Source organism: Caretta caretta, chromosome 2 (assembly GCF_965140235.1).
Source record: "Caretta caretta isolate rCarCar2 chromosome 2, rCarCar1.hap1, whole genome shotgun sequence".
Taxonomy (NCBI): Eukaryota; Metazoa; Chordata; order Testudines; family Cheloniidae; genus Caretta; species Caretta caretta.
In genome coordinates, this window is record NC_134207.1 from 177,433,343 (window position 1) to 177,456,359 (window position 23,017).

At 41.2% G+C, this 23,017-nt stretch overlaps 1 protein-coding gene across 2 annotated transcripts in view; it reads right to left on the reverse strand.

The window, feature by feature from the left end:
* SUGCT (succinyl-CoA:glutarate-CoA transferase) overlaps window positions 1–23,017 on the reverse strand; it is a 494,323-nt gene that overhangs the window by 57,166 nt on the left and 414,140 nt on the right. For both annotated transcript variants that reach the window (XM_075125606.1, XM_048839164.2), the window contains exon 13: window positions 10,867–10,930. In XM_075125606.1, coding sequence (XP_074981707.1) covers window positions 10,867–10,930 — 64 coding nt within the window. The remainder of the gene's footprint in view (window positions 1–10,866; window positions 10,931–23,017) is intronic.

Here is a 23,017-nt window from a genome sequence, read left to right on the forward strand (position 1 = left end):
CCCTGTACATAAACCTTTTTCCTAATTTAAAACAAAATGATCACCATTATGGCATTGACGCTATTAGTGCTATACTAAATGTGCCTTTTAATTAACATAAAGCCATTCTGTGGTTACATTTCAGTCTTAAAACATGTAGTTAAGTTAATTCAAAATAGCTTACTTCTTACCTTAGCACAGCTGTTATATTAGTTTCGTGGGTGCGGGGGAGTTTGGGTGCAGGAGGGAGATCTGGGTTGGTGCAGAGTGTTGGGGTGCAAGAGAGGTTGAGGGGTGTGGGCTCTGGGAGGGAGTTTGGTGCAGGAGGGGATTCTGACCTGGGGCAAGGGGTTGGGGTGCAGGACAGGGTGCGGGACCTGGGAGGGAGTTTAGGTGCAGGAGGGGATTCTGACCTGGGCCAGGAGATTGGGGTACAGGAGGGGGTGTGAGGTGCAGGCTCTGGCCAGGAGGTGCTTACCACAGGTGGCTCCTGGCCAGCAGCGCAGCAGGGCTCAGGCAGGCTGCCTGCCTGCCTGCATGCCATGGCCCCACGCCACTCCCGGAATAAGCCAGTGCTGGCACATCTCTGAGAGTCCCTGGGAGGAGGGGGACAATGTGTCTCCATGAGCTGCCTGTGCCCGCAAGTGCCACCCCCACAGTTCTCATTGGCCAGTTCCTGGCCAATGGGAGCTGTGGGGACGGTGCTGGGGGCAGCATGTGGAGCCACCTCCCACCCCCAGGGGCTGCAGAGATGTGCTAGCAGCCGGCCACTTCTGGGAGCAGTGTGGGGCCACGCCATGCAGGTAGCCTGCCTGAGCCCTGTTGCACTGGACTTTTAGCGGCCCGGAGATCGTGATCGACTGGCAGAGGCTCCAGGATCGACCAGTCGATTGTAATCAATGGGTTGGTAGCCACTGAATTGTATATAATTATGGATTTATTTTTGCAGGGCCCCCCTTAGCCCAAGGCCTTGGGCTGCAACCCCTAAAGCCCCTGCATTAATCCGGTCCTGTCCACAAATAAAGGAATGTTGTCTTCAGATATTGTGTAGGTCAGGTTAGGTGATGAAGAAGAATTTTTCTATCTGTCTAAGGTAGTTACATGACCCATCATTGCAGTATCTGAGTGCCTCACAATATAATGAATTTATTCTCATAATATCTCTGTGAGGTAGGTCACTGCTATTATCCCCCAGATGGGGAACTGAGGCATAGAGAAGCAAAATGACTTGTGTACGGTCACACAGAAAGTCTGTGGTGCAGCAAGAACTGGATCCAGGTATGCCAAGTGCTATGCCAGTGCCCTAATCACTGGAACATCCTTCCTCACCACCTATTAAATGTGAGATGATGTAAGCAAGAGGTTCTTAAATTATGACTCCTTAAAAATAGAGAAGTACCTCATAGTCCAAAATGTCTTCTTGCTTTTTTTATTCTTTTCAAGATAAATGCAGAAAGAAAAGAAATAACCTTAGTTTAGTGGACTTGTCCAGTCAAGATTAAATACAAAAAGGCAAAGAATAGTTATTAACATTTTAAATAATAACCTCAGAATGACAAACTGGATTCAATAGCCTTAAATTAGGGTGCCAAAAAAGCTTTCATTCAAAAAAAAGTCTCTAAAATTATTCTATCCAGAGATAAACCTAAACATATAAACCAATCACTACAGAGGCCTGCCAATCGAAAATATTAACACCAAAATGGAAAATTAATCAAGAGAAGCAGTACTGTCAATTAAGACACACAAAAGAAATTGGTGGTTCTTCTAATGCTTTTTAGTCAGATTCCAACCTGAGAATAAAAAGTCAGAGAAAATTAAAATCAAGTTTATTTAGATTCATCTAGATGGCGTGAAGAACACTGTACTGCTTTGCTGCTGATTCCAACCTCTGCTAGTCCCTCTTATGCCTCTCCTGTGGACTTCCTAACATGCTCATTTTGATGCTCAAATCTTTATATTGTACCTCCCCGTTATGTAATTTCTATATAGGAAAAACCTCTCTCTCCATTGATACTCTGTACTCCTATAACTTTTTGCAATTAAGTGTAAAATATATGTATGGAAGTGTGTATATATTGTGACAGGGTCAGGCCAGATGGCTATAGGAGAGTAATAGAAGGCAGATATATTAGCCCCAGGCTAAGTAGGTCCCTTTTCCCTGGGTAAGATAACAGGAAAGGTTCCAGAACAATCAGGAACCTTCTGGAGACAATTAAGACAGGCTGATTAGAACACCTGCAGCCAATCAAGAAGCTGCTAGAATCAATTAAGGCAGGCTAATCAAGGCACCTGGGTTTTAAAAAGGAGCTCACTTCAGTTTGTGGTCTGCGTGTGAGGAGCTGGGAGCAAGAGGCACTAGGAGCTGAGAGTGAGAACGTGGACTGTTGGAGGACTGAGGTGTACAAGCATTATCAGACACCAGGAGGAAGGTCCTATGGTGAGGATAAAGAAGGTGTTGGGAGGAGGCCATGGGGAAGTAGCCCAGGGAGTTGTAGCTGTCAGACACCTGTTCCAGGAGGCACTCTAGACAGCTGCATTCCACAGGGCCCTGGGCTGGAACCCGGAGTAGAGGGCGGGCCCGGGTTCCCCCCAAACCTCCCAACTCCTGGTCAGACACAGGAGGAGTCGACCTGGAGTGTGGGTTCAGAAAACTGGCCAAGCTGAGGACTGCTATGAAGCTCCAAGGCAAGCAAATCCGCCAATAAGCGCAAGACCCACCAAAGTAGAGCAGGAACTTTGTCACAATATACACACACACACATTTTATATGAAATATAAAGATTTAATCAGTAAAATGAGCACTTTATATAAGTTACAAACACACATACACTTACACCAAAGGACTTAAAAAGCTCAATCTATCTTGCTTTTTGACAAGAAGAGTAAGAAGTGCTTTTGTTCATGGGGAGAAAACATTGCATACTAAAGAACTCTTTAATCCAGAGGAGAAAAGCATACAAAACCCAATTGCTGAAAGTTAAAGCAAGACAAATTCAAATTAGAAATAAGGCACACTTGGGGTATGTCTACAAAGCAAAAAAAACCAACAACCAAACATGCCAGTGAGTCTCAGAGCCTGATTCAACTGACTTTGGCTTGAACTATAGGGCCAAAAATACGTGTAGAAGTTCAAGTTCGGGCTGGAACCCAGGCTCTAAGGCCCTCCCCTCTCACTGGGTCTCAGAGCTCAGGCTCTAGCCCAAGTCCAAATGTCTACACACACCCCACAAGCCCAAGTCAATTGACCCAGGCTCTCAGACTGACTGCTGTAGGGTTTTGTTTTCTGCTGTGTAGATGTAGCCATATTTAACAGTGAGAGGGATTAACCATTGGGCCAAACTACCAAGGGAAGTAGTGGATTCCCCATCTCTGTATGTCTTCAAATCAAGACTGGATGCCTTATTGTAAGCTATGTGTCAGTCAAACACAAGTTATTGGGCCCAGTGCAGCGGGTAACTGGATGAAATTCTATACAAGAGGACAGACTAGATGATCTTATCGTCACTTCTGGACTTAACATCTATGAAAATATGCTCACTTTTAACAATTTAAATCCAGCCATTAACTCCACTCCTGGGATAGGGCTATGGAGGGCTCCTTTTGAAAATGGGGGAAGGGCTTGTTTGTTAGGAAGACACGTGGTGGGAGCATGCAAGGGGACTCGTACAGTCATCCCAGTGTTCTAGGGATTAAGGAAAATTGTCTAAATGTTTAAAACATATTCTGACATTTAATTAAACTAAACTTTTGAATTGACAGTGGATTCCTTTTCTTATCCAATAATTATTAAAGATCATAAAGATATACTTGCAATTTATGGGCGCTGAAGTAATTTGGCTGTTTTACAATGCACCCGAGGCACACATATATATCTTTACAATCACACACCCTGTGCAGTGTGAGCACCTGGCTGTGCTTGGTCACAGAGGAAGGGGATAGGAAAATGCTTTCTGAGCTATTTGAACAGGCAGAGGTGAGGGACTATTTTGTGCAAAACAACAAAAATAGTGGTTTTTGTTCCTAAATAAAACTGAATTCCAGAGACACATATGACAGCTGCAATAAATGTTACCTCTGGTGAGAGGATAACCCTTTAGACAAAATGGTTGCCTAAATAATTCCGTTTCTTTTGTTTGATTCAGATGTATGACTGAGTGCACAAAAGTGATATTTTTGTTTATTTGTATCATTGGAAAAGTTTCTAGTGTAAAACAAAGAAAGCCAGATAGTAACTCACTGAAGATGGAGAAAAAAATAAAGAAAATCTTTTCATCCTTAGAAATAAAACCACTGACTAAATAACATGCAGTTACACTCATTCACAGGTTTTATTTTACTCAGTACTGTATCATACAGAGTAGGTGGGAGTGCTCTCTTTTGCTTTAAGAAAATATCCTTCTGTCATTTTGACTTCAAAAGCAGAAAGAAACGTGCAATAAAATAACTGCTTTGACTGCCACATATGCATATAACCTAAAGAGAGACTTAAATAAAAACTCTAAGGTCTGCAAAGAGCAACTTCCAGCTGAGACAAGCTTAACACAAGGGCAGACTCACTATTGGCTCAGCTGACAGAACTGCTGTCTGCGGAACACAAAATTCCTAGTTCCAGTCCATGCCATAGTGATGTGTAGGATGCATGCACAGCCAATCTGGATTCAGGGAAAGGTGTGATGGCCCCCGAGGATGGAAGTCACAGCAATGGGTAAGACTAGAGTGACCAGATAGCAAGTGTAAAAAATCAGAAGATGTGGTGGGAGGTAATAGGTGCCTATATAAGAAAAAGCCCCCAAAATCAGGACTGTCCCTATAAAAATCGGGACATCTGGTCACCCTAGGTAAGAGGCAGCGTACTTCTTCCCTAGTAAGTGGGGAAGCATTGATTAAGGTGCACAGGCCATTCTACCATTAGGGTGTGTGTGTGTGTGTGTATGTGTGTGATCACTTTATAAAATGCTAAGAAGAAAACATGCTGGAGGAGTAAGGAGGTTTGCTATTTATTCTTCACTTTAAAAGAAATGCCATCACATTCCAAATTAATTTTTTTTTAAAAAAGTCCTTTACTTTTCTGAATAATCCCCAAACTCAGAACATATTCCTTACCTTCCCCACTACCTCATTTCTGGTTTTGCAATCAGTACCAATCTACTGTTTATATATATTTTAAAGATTTTTTTTAAAGTATTTTGAGGATAGCCAAGTGAGATGACATACATCATTTCTGCGGAGTTCCTGCAATGGTACTGAATTCCTCAAAATTGAAATCAGCTCTGCAAATGTAAAAGACATAAACAGTCAGTGCTGATGGCTAAAAAAGGTGAATGAGGTAACGGTAATGCTAGTGAAGCGGTTTGTCTCCAATGTGCCATAAATAGTGAAGTGAAATTAAAATTTTTCAATCAACATTAGCTGTGCACACGCGCACACACAAAAGCACACCAAGAGTGTGTGATGAAAAGCAGACAGGATCAGAAGTTCAGGCAGGGGCTCTTGTAGAGAATTGGCAGGGATGTTTTATTTTGTTGTTGTTCCTGTAGTGTGAGATCTCCTGGCTGCAGGAAACAATGTATTGTAGCACAGATTTCTTTAATTTCCTGCAAAATCCCTCAATGCAGGACAACACTTTTCAATGAACATGTATCTAGTCCTACTGAACCTTCCCCCCTTTCCCAGCGCTAAAAGATTGAAAAGAAGACGGCGTAGTTAACAACAGTCTGAGGTTTCTGGCAAGTTGATTCAATACAAGGAAATCCCATCGCAGTTTTCTTCCTTTATAATCATCCTGCCTTGTTTTCCTGGGCAAAATAAATAAGTCAAAAAAGCACTTGACACTTCTGTATCACCTTCCTTCTGAAGACAGCAAAGTGTTTTTCAAATGTTAATAAATTAACACTCACAACAATAAATATGTTATTATTTTGACCCAAAGTCATCTGTGGCATAAAAAAGAAGACAATCCAGATTTCCTGACTCCCCATCCTGTCCCTTAACCAGATGTCCATTATTTTTCCGTAACTGTGATATAACAATTTGGTATCATGGAAGCACCTGTGATGTAACCAGTCCTAGACTATGACACCAATGAATGAATTGGACAGTAGGAACAAGCTGATTATGAACAAAAATATTCTTCTCTTCTTTTCACACAATATATTTGTAATCCACAATGACAAGAGAAGAAATACAGGAAAAAGGGATAGTTCTACATAGAAGGTTGGCTAATCAGTGTAGATGCTCTGAACACAGCCACAGATTCAAGTGGGAGGAGCTTTTGTCCTGTTTCATGGAAAAGATTAACCATAGGTAAGGTGACTTGGTTAGCCCACAGAGGCTGAGTCCTGCACCAAAAAGGAATACTGCAATGAGTCTGGATCATTCCTTCAAACGCATATAAATGATCTCAAGACACTGAAGGAAGCCTGTGACAGAATGCATGATATAGGACTGTTTCCCTTCACTCTAACTCCAGCCCACTCAAAACTAAGTTGCCAGTGTTCAAAGTTTCAAACATATAGCATTACATCAGCAAACAGCATGTTTCAAGGTGCCCCTCCTCATATACTCTCACTTATCACATCCATGATATCTGCAAACACAATGGGGCTCAGTGTTGAACCTGTTGCAGGCCAGCGTCTATTGGAAATTCTCTACTGTAGGCCCATTTAGTTTGACTACAGTATTCACTTCATCATACATATCCTTCTGGCATGCTTCTCCGTTGCAAACTCCACCCAACTAATTCTCTTGGTACACAATTGCACATCTTCTCCAGATCCACAAAGACCACATCCAATTGCCAACTCTTTTCTGTGAATGTCTCTATGAGAATTTGTAGCACAAACATGGCAACAATTGCGATCCTTCCTGGCATGAATCCCTACTGACCTTTCCAAATTTCGACCATGCCACTTAGGCCCTATAACAAAGATGTTCAAGGCAAATAAAGACCACCTTAAAATAAATCTTGTTGGGAAAGTAGGGCTCATCAGCCTTGACAGGCAGCTCATCTAGGAGACCGAAAACTCCAATTTCAAACCAATGGTGTCAGGCTTGGACAGCTGACCTGCCAAGCTCATCCAACAGATATGCTCATGAGTGTTTCTACCTTAAAAGGTTAATAAAGTGGACTGTATACATTTTTGTCTGTCCGGTTTAGGTTTTTGTTGTTGTTTTTTAACTATTTTAAAAAAATAGTGATAAAAGGCAAGTTTTTACAGGCCAACACTGTATCTTGGATAATGCAGATGTTGGGAAAGTTGTTATTTGGGCTTTCAAAGTCATATATGAAATATACCATAATTATACAGATTTGGACAATAGTTCATGCTATAAAAAAAAAGGGGTTGGTGTATATTATACCCCATGTAGCCATTAAAAATACATTGCCCAGTGGCCCACACAAAGCAAGAGAAAATGCTTCTTTGGTGGCAAATGAATTGATGTTCTTCACCAGAAGAGTTTAGGATTAAATCAGATTCCAAGGCTTCCTCAACTTTGTTCACTAGTTTAATTTCGCTGCCCCAGTACCATCCAGTGAGATTTGGGTTTTCCCTTATAGCTAACCTCTCTCTTCCATTATTTTTCTGTTCTCTAAGGGTCTGTAGTACTCTCCATTCAGAATGATCATTCATTTTCTTAAATGTATTTAACTCCTCTTCCAGATCTCTGTGTATCCATCCATCTCACTAGATTCGTATATGGCATCTACGGCTGTGGTATCTGAGTGCTGAATGAAGATGTTAATTAAGACCAGGTAAAAACAATCAATGTGCAAAGAACCATACATATTTTTATTCATCTTTTTAAAAATTCTCTTACAGCCTTCTGCACAACCATCTTTCCAGTCAGAACAAATGAGCTTCCTTCTTCTATATCTAAGATATATATCTAAATCTATACAAGAAGATCTTAACAATACTTTTACTAATAGCAGTAGCATGTATGTACAAAGACGTCCTTAAATAAACAGTAATATTACCACCCGTCTAGAAGTAGAAAATACCAAACTATTAAGTTATATCTTGACTAAAAGCAACGTAAGTGAATACAAATATATTTCTACCAATTTACCTCCTCCACCACGAAAAACCATCAACACCTGATGTGTTGTTCTAAGTCTTAAATACCTAAAGAGCATGGGAAAACATAGAGAACTAATGCCTGCCATCTCTCATTGGCATACAGTATATCTCAACTGGGGACTACAACAAGAAGGAAACATTCAGAATCCTGACTTTAAATGGAAGAAAAATCAAATGTAGTAGCCCTATAAGCAATATTCAAAAGATAATTAAAATCAAGAGATGGGCCTACATCAGGGGTTCTCAAATTGGGGATTGGGACCCCTCAGGGGATCACGAGGTTATTACATGGGGGGTCGCGAGCTGTCAGCCTTCACCCCAAACCCCGCTTTGCCTCCAGCATTTATAATGGTGTTAAATATATTAAAAAGTGTTTTTAATGTATGGGGAGCGGGGGGACGCACTCAGAGGCTTGGTATGTGAAAGGGGTTACCAGTACAAAAGTCTGAGAACCCCTGGCCTACATCAAAAAATTCAAAGGTGAAATCCTGGCTTCACTGAATTCAATGGCAAAATTCCTATTAACTTAATGGAGCCAAGATTTCGCCCCAAATGAAGACCCAGATCTGTATTTGAACTCACCCACAGTGTGGGGGTGTGTGGATAAGGGTGTTGGTTCAACCCAATATATGTGGTTCAACCCAATATAATAGAAAGACAGAGGCCAGCCACAAAATTAAATGATAAAAATCTTCTAGTGTGAGTACTCACTTATTCCTAATAAGTGTATTGCTGCATTCGGAACTTTGCTTAGCAACACAAAAGACTATCAGTCAAGAACTTCAGGTGTGATGTCTGCTTCACCCATTTCATTTGGTAAAAATTTGTCTAGATGTGGATCAGAGATAACACTCCAGTTTGGTCTAGGGCCGATAGCCTCCCCCCAATACTATTATGGATATATGTTTTTGCAATATAAGACTCATTGTCCAGCATCTATATTGAAAACTGTCTTAAGCAGCTTCAAGTAGAAACCACTCATACAATGGAGGTGGTCTCTATCTAACAGTTGAATATAATTGCACTGGAAACGTCTCAGAAACACTTTTTAATGGATATTGAGGATGGAGTTGCCTACTGGAGGTTGCTTTAGTGCAGTTTTCATTCTAAGCCAAAGATATATCTCTGACCTTAGTAATGGAGGATGCTCTTAAGTTCTACCACCAACAGAAATCAAGCTCTTCATGTCATTTCTAAGTTATGGGTAGAGCCATACAGTGTCATTATGTTTACCCTCATTCCCCTGCTCCATGCCAAGATAGGAAGTAATTCTGCTTTTCCTGCTCAACTGTCCAATGATCATTTCAGCCATCTGCTTTAATACAAAAAACCCTTCATAGAAGCCCATCTAAATGGCAAACCATTAGAGAATAAGATGATTTATTTTAGTTTCACTGCACTGTCACGAGTTTTTAGTTTTAATAAAGTCAAAAAAAAAACCTAAGGATTTGGGAAGTGCTGTAGCTTACCTATGTGAAAACTTTCTTTCTTGCCAGTGCTTTCTATCTCTGCTGACAGACATTAGAACATTCCTTTCATCTCCTTTCTCTTCTTGCAGTTTAACTTTGCCCCTGAAGGAGTATTTTCTTTCCCAAAGATAGATTATGTACTGCATGCAACATGAAAATTTACACACTTTTCCTGTTGCCATCTGCAAGGCTTTTCTACCTGTTTTTTTTTTAATTGAAACCAAAAACCTTGCTTGTCTTTTCATTTTAGACAGACAAAAGGGATTTAACTTTTTTCATGAAGAGTAAAATATTAAGAGGTACATTTTCATAAATGCTCATTTGAATTGTGGAAACATATCAGAGTATTTTCTCCCAAATTTCTCAATCCGGTGAGGTCCAAATGTGGGACACAATGTGTGACAAAGACCAAAAATGAAGCATACAAAAAATTATTCATGCAGGAAAACATAAAATGATATGGGGTTCATTCCTCTCAAAAAACTCTTTTCTGTAACCCTGTGTGACTCCAGGATGTGCAACTTAAGAAAAACTTTATGGGTCAAATTATTCCTACAGCTATGTGTGTGCAACTGAGCTGAAATTGATGGGAATTGGATGCATGTATCAGAGGCTGGTATTTGGCACTGAAAGTTTTTACATAAAGAGGTGACATTATAAAAATAAAGCTGAAAGATGCTCTTCATGGAGGGGGGAAAGGGAAATTTGTGAGAAAGGAAGGTGTAGGGAAGCAGCAAGATTTGAGTGTTCAGGATTGACCTAACTGTTCCTATTGAAATCAATAAGAGTTTACCATTTACCTCAGTGGAGGAAGACTTAGTCCAACTATGATAGCTTGTCCAGTCTCAATTAGGAAAAACATAAAGGGACTTTTTCCATCTCCTACAGACCTCAGAAACTCCTTGGTAAAGAAGTTAAGAACAGCTAACCAGACTTTTTCACTGCAGAGTCTGCTGTCAAGCAAAAGACCGTGCTTCAGGATGAGTGGCCCCTTTTTTGTTTTGTTTTTACAAAAAAAAGGCCTAAAAGCAGAGTTTACGCAATACTCAGAGTAAACCTAAATCAAAAATATATTCATATAGGTGCTTTAATGATCATATTTCTAACAGTGGGGGGTTGCAAACACTATCAAATTCATGTTCATATTTTAGGAGAAGCAAACTACAAAATACATGAACTCGTCCCATACATACCCATTTCCCTGCTACTAGAACAAACATGAGCACAGGTGTCAACTGTCAGTCAAACATCCATTCACAAGACTGAAATGCCAGGACACATCACTTCATTTTTTTTAAAAGTTCTATTTAGAAAGAAAAATTAAATATTCCAACCTGGGACAGCTATCTTCCCTACTGTTGGATGATCCATTTCCATGATAAGTCCATTGTGCCGCACCTAAAAAAGCACATATGTAAACCACAAATACAATTAATTAGTAGACTCAAGAGGAAAATAGGCAACATCAATACTGTCACAAAAAGACATTATGAAAAATATTCATTCACTAAAATTTTCAATTACCTGCAGGCCAACATTGTCAAAATGAAGTACCTTAATGTTAGACACCTAAAACTTACTTATATATCTAAATAAATGCTTGAATAAGGTTTTTTGTGTCTAATGTTAAGTACTTCAGTTTGAAAATGTTGACCTTATTTTTTTTTCAGTTTAATCCCCAAGTTGTAATATTACTGAGAATCACTAGAAGGCTTTACTGCAAATATTCTTACTGAATGCATAGGCATTTAGATCTTGGCTCCCACCATCTTTAGCTTTTAAACCCTTTGGACAGTGATTGGTTCTTTTCTGTGTTTGTATAGCACCCATCACAATGGGGCCCTAAGCCTTTGGGTACTATCATAATATAATTATTTACTACTACTAATAAATAATAATAGGCAGGGAGTGGACAGGAAGTGGACAAAGCCTTGGCTCCGCCCTGACACTCACCCCTTCAAATATGCCAGACAGCAGGGCTAAATCTGCACCAAAGAATAGTAACCTGACATGATAAGCCATGGATTTGACAGGTGGCTCTGCATAGTCACAGATTCACTGGCACGCCCCTCAAACCACCCTCCATGCAGCTGTGGATGAAACCCCTAGTAAGCACGTTTTTAGCCAGTATAGACATTGAATGGTTTCACACGCCCTTGATTATTTTCTTCAGTTTTAAAGCAATTAATTTCAAATAAGGTATATAAATGTTCGAAAAGAGAGTAGTAAATAGCACCACATTTTTAAGCATTTACCTTACATAAAGATATTAAAGACCTATGGGTAACATATATTCTCCTGTTTTTTCTGCCATTATTTAATTGCTCTTGAACTTGCTAGGGAACAAACTATACAGTGTTCTGCTATTATCCTTTAAGAGGGCTAAATGGGTAATTACACATTTTTTGGTCTCTGTGTGTGTTTTATATGGCATACATGACATATACTCTATCAAGGGTATATCTTCAGTGGACCTGTCATAAATCATAAACAGAATTTTTGTTTTTCCTTTTTATTTTTAATCAAGAAACAAATATCTAATTACCATTAACATAAAACGCTGATGGTTTTTCTAATTCCAAATCCCAGGTAGATGTGTATTTTTCCTCTGGCTACCCATTTATATTTTTTCCATTGTTCTAACACTGGTATTTTAATGACATAATCAGAAATTTTAGAACCATTTATTTTGTTAAAGAAAGTCTAAATATAGATAAGCTCCTGCCAGCCAATTTTTAAATTTCTGATGTATTGACCAGTTTGGTAGTGGATTATCTGTTAGGGTGTGGACAAAGTTATGGGTCTCTAATTTTAATAGACGGGATGACTAGGAAAATCTCACTGCTAAACAATTAGTGTCAAAAAGTTAGGCCATCTATTTCTCATTTTCTGAGGTTACTCTGTTTAGCTGGCAGTTGGAAGTGCAAAGCATATTTGATGGAAGACATCAGAGAAGGAAAGGCTGTTAGCTACCCAATAATATTCTTGAAAATTCAGCCTCTTTTCTTCTTACTCTTAATAAGGAAGATTTTCTTGATCCATGTTGATTTTGTTAATTCTTTTAAGTCCAAATGCAGGAAAGCAGGTAAGTACATGTTGAACTCAAAGCCAGGAGAACACGCATGTGCTTAAAGTTGAACACGTGCTTGGCTTTATTGAACTGAGGCCTAAATGAAATGTTTAGAAAGAACATTAGCAATCATAAAATAGCTATAAAACTCTATAAGAACTAGTCAGGGCTAAAGGATTTTTCTCCTCTTCATTGTCTCTAATTTCTTTTTTGGTTAACATAGACTGCTGCTTATAACACTTGGCAAATTCTTCTCTTTGTGGAATCATATGCCATATGCTCCTTTTTGCGCCTACGTTAAGTAATAAAAGCTTTTTTCTTTGGTATCAATCTATCTAATTTGTTCTCACTCACACAGGAGGTTTGTTTGAGATGTAGTCATGTTTCCCCCTCATTTTCGTAGTTGATACGGTGTTGATTTTATTATTATTATTTGTGTTCTTGTCAAACCTAGGCATCCCAGTCATGGTTGGGGGCTCCATTGGACTAGGTGCTGTGCAAACACAGAACAAAAAGTTCCTGACCCAAAGAGTTTATAATTTAAGTATGAGAAAAAAGACAACAGATGGATAGATAGACTGACTTAGGGAGGAGTACAAGGAAACAATGAGATAACAACAGTGAGAGTAATTAATCACTGGAACAATGTATCAAGGGGCGTGGTCGGTTCTTCATTACTGACAATTTTCAAATCAAGATTGGATATTTTTGTAAAATAGATAGTCTAGGAATTACTTTAGGGAAGTTCTATGGTCTGTGTAATACTGGAGGTCAGACTAGATGACCACAAAGGTCCCTTCTGGCCTTGGAATCTATGAATATTGGTCAGTGTGACAGGCAGTGGTTTCAGCACACCAGCAACCTAACCATTGTCAAGTTTTTTGTAAGCTTCATGGCAAAGGAGAGTTTTAAGGAGGGAGCTCTTCCCAAGTGTCAGAGCGGCAATGTGGGAGAAAGCATGAAATTGTTCGTTTGAAAATTTAACAAGTGCATGATGGAGGCTGACATCATAGGCCTATCAGAGGCAGGAGTCAACATCTCAATACTGAATGACAGATGGCAGTTAGGGTGAGGATAGGCCATGAAGGGCCTTACAAGTGAAGAAAAGTAGTTCACGTTTCATGTATGATAGAGAAGAAGGAACCAGGGGAGGAATGCAAAAAGAGGGATGACATGGTCAAAGTGATGGTTTAGGGAAATGATCTTTGCAGCAGCATTCTGAATGGATATCAGTGGAGCAAGGTTGTATTTGTAAAGACCAGAGAAAAAGATGTTTCAGAAATCAATATGCAAGATGATTATAGCCTGGATGAAAGTTTTAGGTGTGTGGATGGATAGGCAAGGCCATATCTTATGCAGAAAGAATATGCAAGATTTAGACATATCCAGGGTCCTAGAGAGAGGTTCGAGTGAAATATGGGCCTGAGTGAGATGCTGAATATCCAGGAAGAGATGTCAGCGAGACAGGCTGAGAGATTTCCCTCTCGGAGTGATGGTTTGTCTAATATGCTGGAATCCTTATCACTCTTATATTTGCTTTCCAGAGTTACTAATCCTCACACCCGTATATTTACTTCCATCCTCTGTCTCTTTTTTTGGAGTGATGCAATGCTTATCAATTAGCCCCAAAACAATGGAATTGGCCAAAAAGTTGATTTTTTTCTCACAAAGAAATATTGGGGTTTCCAAAATAGAAAATAACAAGGAGAATGACTGAGTCTTCATGGTCTCTTCCCTACAAGCATCCTATCAGTTCTGAGGGTGATCCTTATGGACACATTGTCTCATAAAGCAACACCACCTATCCCCATACCATCCTAGTGAAGGAGCTAATGTTTACTCTCATTATCCATCAGGGAAAAATAAATTATGGAGAAGGAACAAAGGGCCTAATCCTTCACTACGTCACACCTTGCTGTGCTCATTTACATCTTCTGAAAATTAAATGCAATGTGGATGCAACTTGCTACCATTCTGATTTTGGAGAGTCCTACCCCCACTTTGTATTCACTTTGCATAGTTTAAGGCCATGGAAACCAGGCCCAGAAGATATAATTTGGTGGGGTGCTGCCATCCTCAGGCATCTACTGAGTTAATATTACAGTAGAACCACAGAGTTACGAACACCTCACGAATGGAGGTTGTTTGTAACTCTGAAATGTTCATAACTCTGAACAAAACGTTACGGTTGTTCTTTCAAAAGTTTACAACTGAACATTGACTTCATACAGCTTTAAAACTTTGCTATGGAGAAGAAAAATGCTGCTTTTAACTATCTTAATTTAAATGAAATGTACAAAAACAGTTTCCTTAACTTGTCAAATCTTTATTTTTTAAACTTTCCCTTTTTTCTTTTTATGAGTACTTTACGTTTAACACAGTACTGGATTTCATTTTTAAGTAATTTCTCTTGCTTCTTTTTTAGTGGTTCATCATCCATAAAAAAAATGCCAGCACAAAAGACCACAGATTTACATGTCCGATGAAGTGAGCTGTAGCTCACGAAAGCTTATGCTCAAATAAATTGGTTAGTCTCTAAAGTGCCACAAGTACTCCTTTTCTTTATGTCCATTCAATAGCACTAAAAAAAATGGTCCAGCGAAATTTACCAGCACTAGTCTTTACAATGATTAAGTACAAAAAAAAGTATCCAAACTTAACTTTCCTGCTTAAGTACAACAGGATAAACTATGTAGACTTGAAAAAATCTTTCATGGTACTTTGTCTGAAGTTGCTAACAGGCTTTTTGACTGCCCAGGTGTGTAGCTCTTGAAGCATCATTAGATTTATCGGTGTAGCTTCAGGGTGTTATTCAAGCCATTGAAGACAGGTAGCGAAGCACTCTTCTGCTTGTATGTGTGGAATCTTCTTGATGTTCTCCCCCTCCTTGTCACCATCATTTTCAGTGTCACTGTCTGCTTATGCTGTTTCTCGTACCAATTCAATTATCTCATGGTTGCCAAGAATAGGGTATCCGTTCCCACATTTATCCGCGTTTAGCCATTCTTCCTGTTCCTCCATAGTGAGATCCAAAAGCTGTCACTCTTCAGAAAAATGTACTTGATTAATTTCCATCTGATCATTATTTTCCAAATTACCTGGTTCAGTGTTATCAATACCAGGCCAAAGTGCATTCCATGAGTGTCTCAAAGACTCAGAGCCAATCTCACTCCAGGACTCAGCACACATGTAGACAGCATCTTTGACTGTCAGCTGTTTACGAAAATCTGTGCAACATTCCAACTGCATTGATCCCAGTAATAATCGTCATAAGAGGTTTCGCTTGTATCAATGTTTCATGTTGTGCGTAATGCCTTGGTCCATTGGCCGAATGAGACTTGTGATGTTTGGAGGCAAAAACAAACACTGAATGCTTCCATCTTCCATCAAAAGCTTGTCAATGGCAGGATGAGATGGAGCATTATCCATCAGTAGCAGAGCTCGAATAGGTAAAGATTTTGATGTAAGGTAATCTTTCACAAGTGGAAAAAAGTGTTTAAAAAACTAGACAGAGAAAATGCCTTTATCCATTCAAGCCGTAATAATGGATAGGTAGAGCTGACGTAATGAGGTTTGCAAAGCAGTGAGGTTTTGCACTTTTGTGAATGAACCACAGTGAAAGATGGAGATCCCACTTGCATTAGCAATAGCCATCAATGTGACTTGATCTTTACTGGATTTGAAATTCTTCGCCTGTTTTTCTGAACTGTCTGCCAGAGTCTTCTCTGGAAGCAGGTGCAAGTACAGGCCTGTCTCGTTGCAGTTAAACACTTGGTCCTGGGTAAGTTCATGCTGTTCAATAAATTATTTGAAAGTGTTTTTAAATTCACCAGTGGCATTCGAGTCAGCTGTAAGAGACTCTCCTTGCATCCCCAACTGCTGCATTCCATACCAATTTTTGAACTGACAGAGCCACCCTATGCTTGCTTTAAAATGGTCCTCACCTTTGTCTGGATACATTTCTTGGAAGAGTAACTTTGCCTTTTCTGTAGCCATCACACCACTTATAGGAGTGCCTTTTGATCTCTCTTGCAAACCACAGGTGCATTGCCTTATCAAAAGTAGCAGTAGCAGCACCTCTGCATACAATACACCTGCTTTTTACTGCTCCACTCTCTTTGGCTTCTTTTGCAAATTGCTTTATTTCTTCCTGGCTTTTGTGAATATCAGTGATTTCCCGATGTCATATTCTATTGCTATTTTGCTGATGCTAACACCAACATTGAGGTTTTTTTTAGTATTTCTAGCTTTGTGTCAATTGAAAGTGTGACACATTTGCGCTTCCCACTACTTGCCATTTTGCTTAGTCATACAATACAGTGCTTGAAATCATTTCAGAGGCCAGAGAGCTGCCCTCAAATGTGCTTTTACTGCAAGGCCAATAACATGTCACATTAAACTTCCCAAGAAGCCTCTAAATACAGGATAAGAACTAAGGGTGACATTTTCAAAGAAGCCAAAGAGGCTGATTCAGTTGAGGGGATGCTCTTCCATTACTACCCCTGTGCTCTTATTTACCCTACAGTCAGTGCCTTTCAGCTGAGGTAGGGAGAGCTCTCTGCAAAGATGGCACCTGGCCCTCAGGAACCTGGGAGCAATGCCTGGTTTGCAAGCAGCTCCCTGCTCTACTTCTGTGTCTTACCTTTGGGCTGAGCCGGGCGGGCCTGACCCGCACCCTGGGCACTACAAGTGCCAGCCCACAGCTGCCTTTCTCCAGGGCTTGCAGAGGCAGTGGCTGAGAGTCCGCCACCAGTGACCCTCCCTCCCCTGCCCCTTGTGCTCCCAGGGGTGCTGCCAAGACCCAGGAGCACAGCCATGGGCAAAGCTTGGGCCACATCAGTGGGCGTTCGGTGCAGGCTGTGGCTCTTTAAAACAGAGATGCTCCTTGAGAGCACAGCATGCCGGCAGCAGCTTGGCTTCAGCAGCTCACGCTCCAGGACAGGCTCCAGCCACAAAAGCAGCAACTCACACCCCAACACTGGCAGCTTCCTTGCAGCATCAGCACTTCCAGCTGCGGTAGTTTCTTTCCTGGGCTTGGACTGAGCCATATAAGCTTGTCTCCATCCCAGCTGAAGGGGGGGTGAAAAGAGCGTCTGCGGCTTATAGGAAAGCAATGCAGATCCCAGCGCTGCTCCTGATCTGCCTGCTCAGGCTGCCTTGGGCTGGCAGTGGGGGGTTGGCATGCCCCACTGGGAGATGGCAGAGGGGTGATGAGCAAGGCAGCCCTGAGGCTGATCGTGCACCTGGAGAAACAGTACACAGCGGGCTCAGATCCAGTTCAAAGAGAATGTTGTGAAAGCCCAGATGTGTCTACCTTTAAGATGCAATACAGTTAAAGTACAGTATTTACTTTCTTTGTCTCCACTGCTGCCTGATTGTTTACTTCTGGTTGCTTACTTCCAGTTCCAACTTAGGTGTGCAGTTGACCAGTCACTTCTCAACCCTGGTGTTCATATCTTTGAGGTTCCACTGTATTTAATATTTTTTGGAATTTCTTCTTCATAGTTTGCTTGCCTGGATCTAAATGTTTTCATATTTTACTATACTAGATGTCAAGTTAGAGTCCTAACCAACTTTCATCTGACCTTTTGCAAATCAAGCTAGTATTAGGAGGAAATCCACTAAGATTATGACTTGGTCAATGACGGATTTTCTTGTGATCTTCTGGCCTTTAGCATCAGCCATTTTATCCCTCATTTTCATAGATTCAGAGATGCTAAGACCAAAAGGGACCACTATGATCACCAAGTCTGACCTCCTGGGTAACACAGGCCCTAGAACTTCCCCAAAATAATGCCTTTGAACTACAGTGTACCTTTAAAAAAACCATCTAATCTTGATTTTAAAATGACCAGTGATGGAGAATCCACCATGACCCTGGGTAAACTGTTCCAAAAGTTATTTACCCTCGCTGTTAATGATTTACACCTTATTTCCAATCTGAATTTCTCTAGATTCTCTGATTTCTCTAGATCACTGGATCATGTTATACCTTTGTCTACTAGACTGAAGAGCCCATTATCAAATACTTGTTCCCCATGTAGTCCTATCTAATGGAAATGTGGTAGTCTTAGAAATTAAAGTGTCATCCTCTCTTCTCTCACTATTAGCTGATGAGAAGAAAGCATGGTCTCAACATGTTTTTTCTTGTGTCATTCCTTATACCATTTGTCTTGTATCAAATGCAAGTCTTGTATTATTGCTTCTTTTGCCTTATGTTTAAAAACGATGACGGTTCTTTTTATTTTAATATGAGGTTTTAGGTCATTTGTATTGACCTATATAGTTAAGCCTCTCCCATTGACATGCAACAGTATTATTAAAAGCGAATGTGGCCTATTAATCAGTAAAGGCAAGCTTTGAACTTAGATAAAACATACAATAGATATTCAACAATTCTGCACATACACATTGACTTCAATGGAAGTTGGGGTTCCTGAGCATCTCTGAAAATCAAGCCAATTATCAATACAATTCCTGCATTTTTTGTATCATCCCATTTGGCTGAATACGTGTTTTCCTCCGTTCTTCACTTATATTAGTTTTATTTTGATATACACTCCTTATCATTGTACAACTCTGACGCTATGTCTGCATGTGGAGCAGGGTGTGTTCAGGGACTGTGGGTCTTGAACCTTGTTCCACAGAGCTCTTCAGAGCTAGCAAGCGCTAACCTGCCACCCAGTAACAAGATAACTGTTGTCAGAATAGGAACTGAGCTCTGACAGAAGACCCCAGTCCTGGAATCTAATTGGCATAATGCTTGGCATCCTGATTGGTTCACAGCTTCTATATAAACCAAGCACAGGAACAGGAAGTTGTCCATGCAACTGGGTTCTCCCTGCTTTAGACTTCTTCCCTGTGATGCCTGCTGCTGATCTCCTGGCAACCTGACCTTGCCTGCCTCTTTGCACCTGACTTCAGTTTGCCCTCTGGCTTGTCCCGGACTCTGACCTCCTGGTAACCTGACCCTGCCTGACTCCCGACCACTAGGTCAGACCACCCACATCCTGGTTGTGAAGGTTTGTGTTGACCACATAGGCCACAGGAGTGATCCTGGAGTCAGAAGCATAGACCTGGCTCACCCTTTGGGAGCACCAGACACGCTTGAGTAGGTACCCACCTTCAGGTAGATAACCAAACCCTAAAGGCCCATGTCATCCAGTAGACCTCGGAGAACCAATTTTTGCAGGACCATCATGCAGTTGCTTGCTGAAAACAAAGTTCATGCAGCTCTATTCCCCAATACCAATGCCATAGGGTTGCCAACCCTCCAGGATTGTCCCAGAGTCTCCAGGAATTAAAGATTATGTCATGTGATTAAATTTACAGGAATATGTCTAACCAAAATTGGCCAACACTACTGCTAGAATGGTTTGATGGCAATCCCCAGTGGTTCCAGGGTTTTATAAAACAGTACCGCCTCCTATTCATGATGCACCCACAGTCCTATAATACTGATCATGCAAAGGTGACCCTGGTTATCAGCCGCTGTCCTGGGAAGCCTTAGACTGGGCCTCCCACTTCTTGGAGTGTGATAGCCCAGTAGTGTCAAACTAGGAGGTCTTCCTCCAAGGCATGTCAGTACTATTGGATAACCACATTAACCACAAACAGCGGAGGCTGCCAAGGCAGGGCACCGTAGCCTCCTATGCTGCACAGCCGCGATGCCTCGCAGCCAATACAAATTGGAACAAGGCAGCATAGAGGTACTGTGGGGCCTGCAAGAAGAAATTAAGGATGAATTAGCCCGAGTAGACTCACCCACAAGTCTGGATGCCCTCATGGATCTCAACATCCATATAGACAATCAGTTACTGGAATGAAGAGAGGAAAAAATGGGGGTCTTGCAACTCTCCAGTGCAGGTACCTTTTCACCGCTGCCTTTTGCTGAGCCATTGAAGGTGGGTGTGGGCCATCGACTGCTCACCACCAAAGAAAAGGAATGATGATTCCAGCACAGTTTCTGCTTCTACAGCAGTGAGTAGACACCCCTCCATTCCTGACTGCCCTGTTTCCAAGGAATCAGGAAAAAGAGCTCCCCCGCCCATTGGTCTTGACTGGAATGCACCCAGTTTTTCACCCAAGGGCTCCCCATTTGCAGGTGCCAGTCTAGTTGCACATACCCGGGGTACCCCTGCAAAATCCCATTTTACCAGCCCTCATGAACTCAGGCACATCTGACTGCTTCATCAATGCAGAGGCAGCCCAGATCCTGCGGATTCCCTGCAATCCAAGATCACTGTTAACCTTATAGAAAATATTAACAGTTCCTCCTTTTCTTCTGGTCCAGTAACAGAGGAAACAGCTCCACTGAAGGTCATGATTCAGGGCACAGAGAAATGTTACAATTTGGTGTGATCCATTCACCACACTTTTCCCTGATCCTCAGTATCTACTGGTTGGACCTCTACAGTCTGCTCATTTAGTGACAAACACAGGAAGTCTGTTTTCCATTGGATTTTTGTAGACTGCAATGCTGGCAACCAGGGCCTCCTGTTCCAGCATCCAAACCTCGAGAGGCTCAGATGGGGGCAGCTATCCAGGCAGAATCTTCCTTTGAAGCTACATCTGAACTCCTCTCAAAATACCAAGACTAGTCCGATGTTTTGGAAAAGAAGAATGTGGAAACTCTACCTCTGCACTGGGACCATGACTGCCCAAAAATACCCTTCTGATGAGTTTATGTTATGTCAGAACCTGAGCTGACAGCACTCTGAGAGTACCTCCAGAAGAATATGGCCCCGTGGTTTATCCGCAAGTTAATCTCCCTGGCTGGCGTACCAGTACTTTTTGTCAAGAAGAAACATAGCAGTCTCCAACTCTGTATTCATTATCATGCATTGAATCAGATAACTATCAGGAATCATTACCTGCTACCCCTGATTCCCAAGTTACTGTATCGCATGAAGACTGCCCATATATTCACTAAGTTCGACCTACGGGGACTGTACAACGTCATGTGAATCAGGGAAGGGGACGAGTTGAAGATTGCCTTTTGAACCCACTATGGCTACTGTGACTATCTTGTAATGCCCTTCAGATTGATCAACTCCCCAATCACTTTCCAACATTTTATAAATGATGTGTTCCAACACATATTGGACCAATATGTAGTCATCTATCTAGATAACATTGATTTTCTCGGACTACTCTGAACAGCATACAGCTCACCTCCTAGCTGTTCTGGAACGCTTATGGCAGCATGGCCTTTATGCCAAGCTCAAGAAATATGCCTTTGATGTGGCCTCCATGGAGTACTTGGGCTTTCTCTTATCCCCAGAAGGGGTCCAGATGGACCCATGGAAGGCCCAGGATGTCCAAGGCTCCCCACAGAGTACATGACCTGCAATGCGCCCTGGTAATTAGCCCATTTTTATCAACGATTTATCCTGAACTTTTCAAAACAAATTGAGCCCCTCACTGCTTTCCTCTGGAAAAATACCCAATTCCACTGGTCTCCTTAGGCCCAGCATTCATTCAGCTGAAACTTGTCTTTCCTACTGTGATGCTGTATGATTGAAATATGACCATATATATCAATGTTGAGATCACTGTTATACAATTGCAACAAATCTTGTACAAAGTATGTCATCTAAGGTGTCAATGGAAAAGTTATGATTTGCTGAGTATGATTATCCTGTTTATAACCATGTATAATTTTTATCTGAAGTTATAAATATTGACTATGTACTGGCATCCTATATATGTAGTGTATTCCTGGGCAACAATCACTGGATAAAATCTACATTGAAGCCAGACAGCTTTGTGTTGATGACCCATCAAAGGCAATTGACTCTCACAATGGCCCACAGAAGAAACTCGTTCTTCCCAGATGGCTCTTCCTGCAGATACCTTTGCCAGAACATGGATAATAGCTGCTCCGGTGAGTCATCAAAGCAAGCAAGGGCATATGACTGCTCATGTGACCTTGGACTCCATCTGGCACCTGTAATTTTTTACAAATTAAGACAGAGAGCATTCCCCACATGGGAGAAGGTATAAAAGACCCTGAAAGCATCTCCATTGTGGCTCTTTCCTGCTCTGATCTCTGGACTATGGACTTACGCTAAAAGAAGCATTCTGATCAATGGACTGAGGACCTTCCTATCTCTTGGAAGTTATCGGAGACTTTACAAGCCAGTAGTCTGTAACATCACTGCTACAAACCTTATCCAAGAACAAGATCTCACTGCCACACAAACCTTCATATAGAAGCTGATGCCTCCAGTATAGCAATCAGGGCAGACCTCTCCGAGCAAGTTGGTCCCAAACAAGTGTTACACCAGTGCACTTATTATTCAAGGAAATTAACTCCCGCAAAATTAACCTATGAAATTCTTGATAAGGAACTCCTGGCGATAAAAATTGCCTTTGCAGAATATCAACACTACCAGGAAGGAGCTCACCACCCA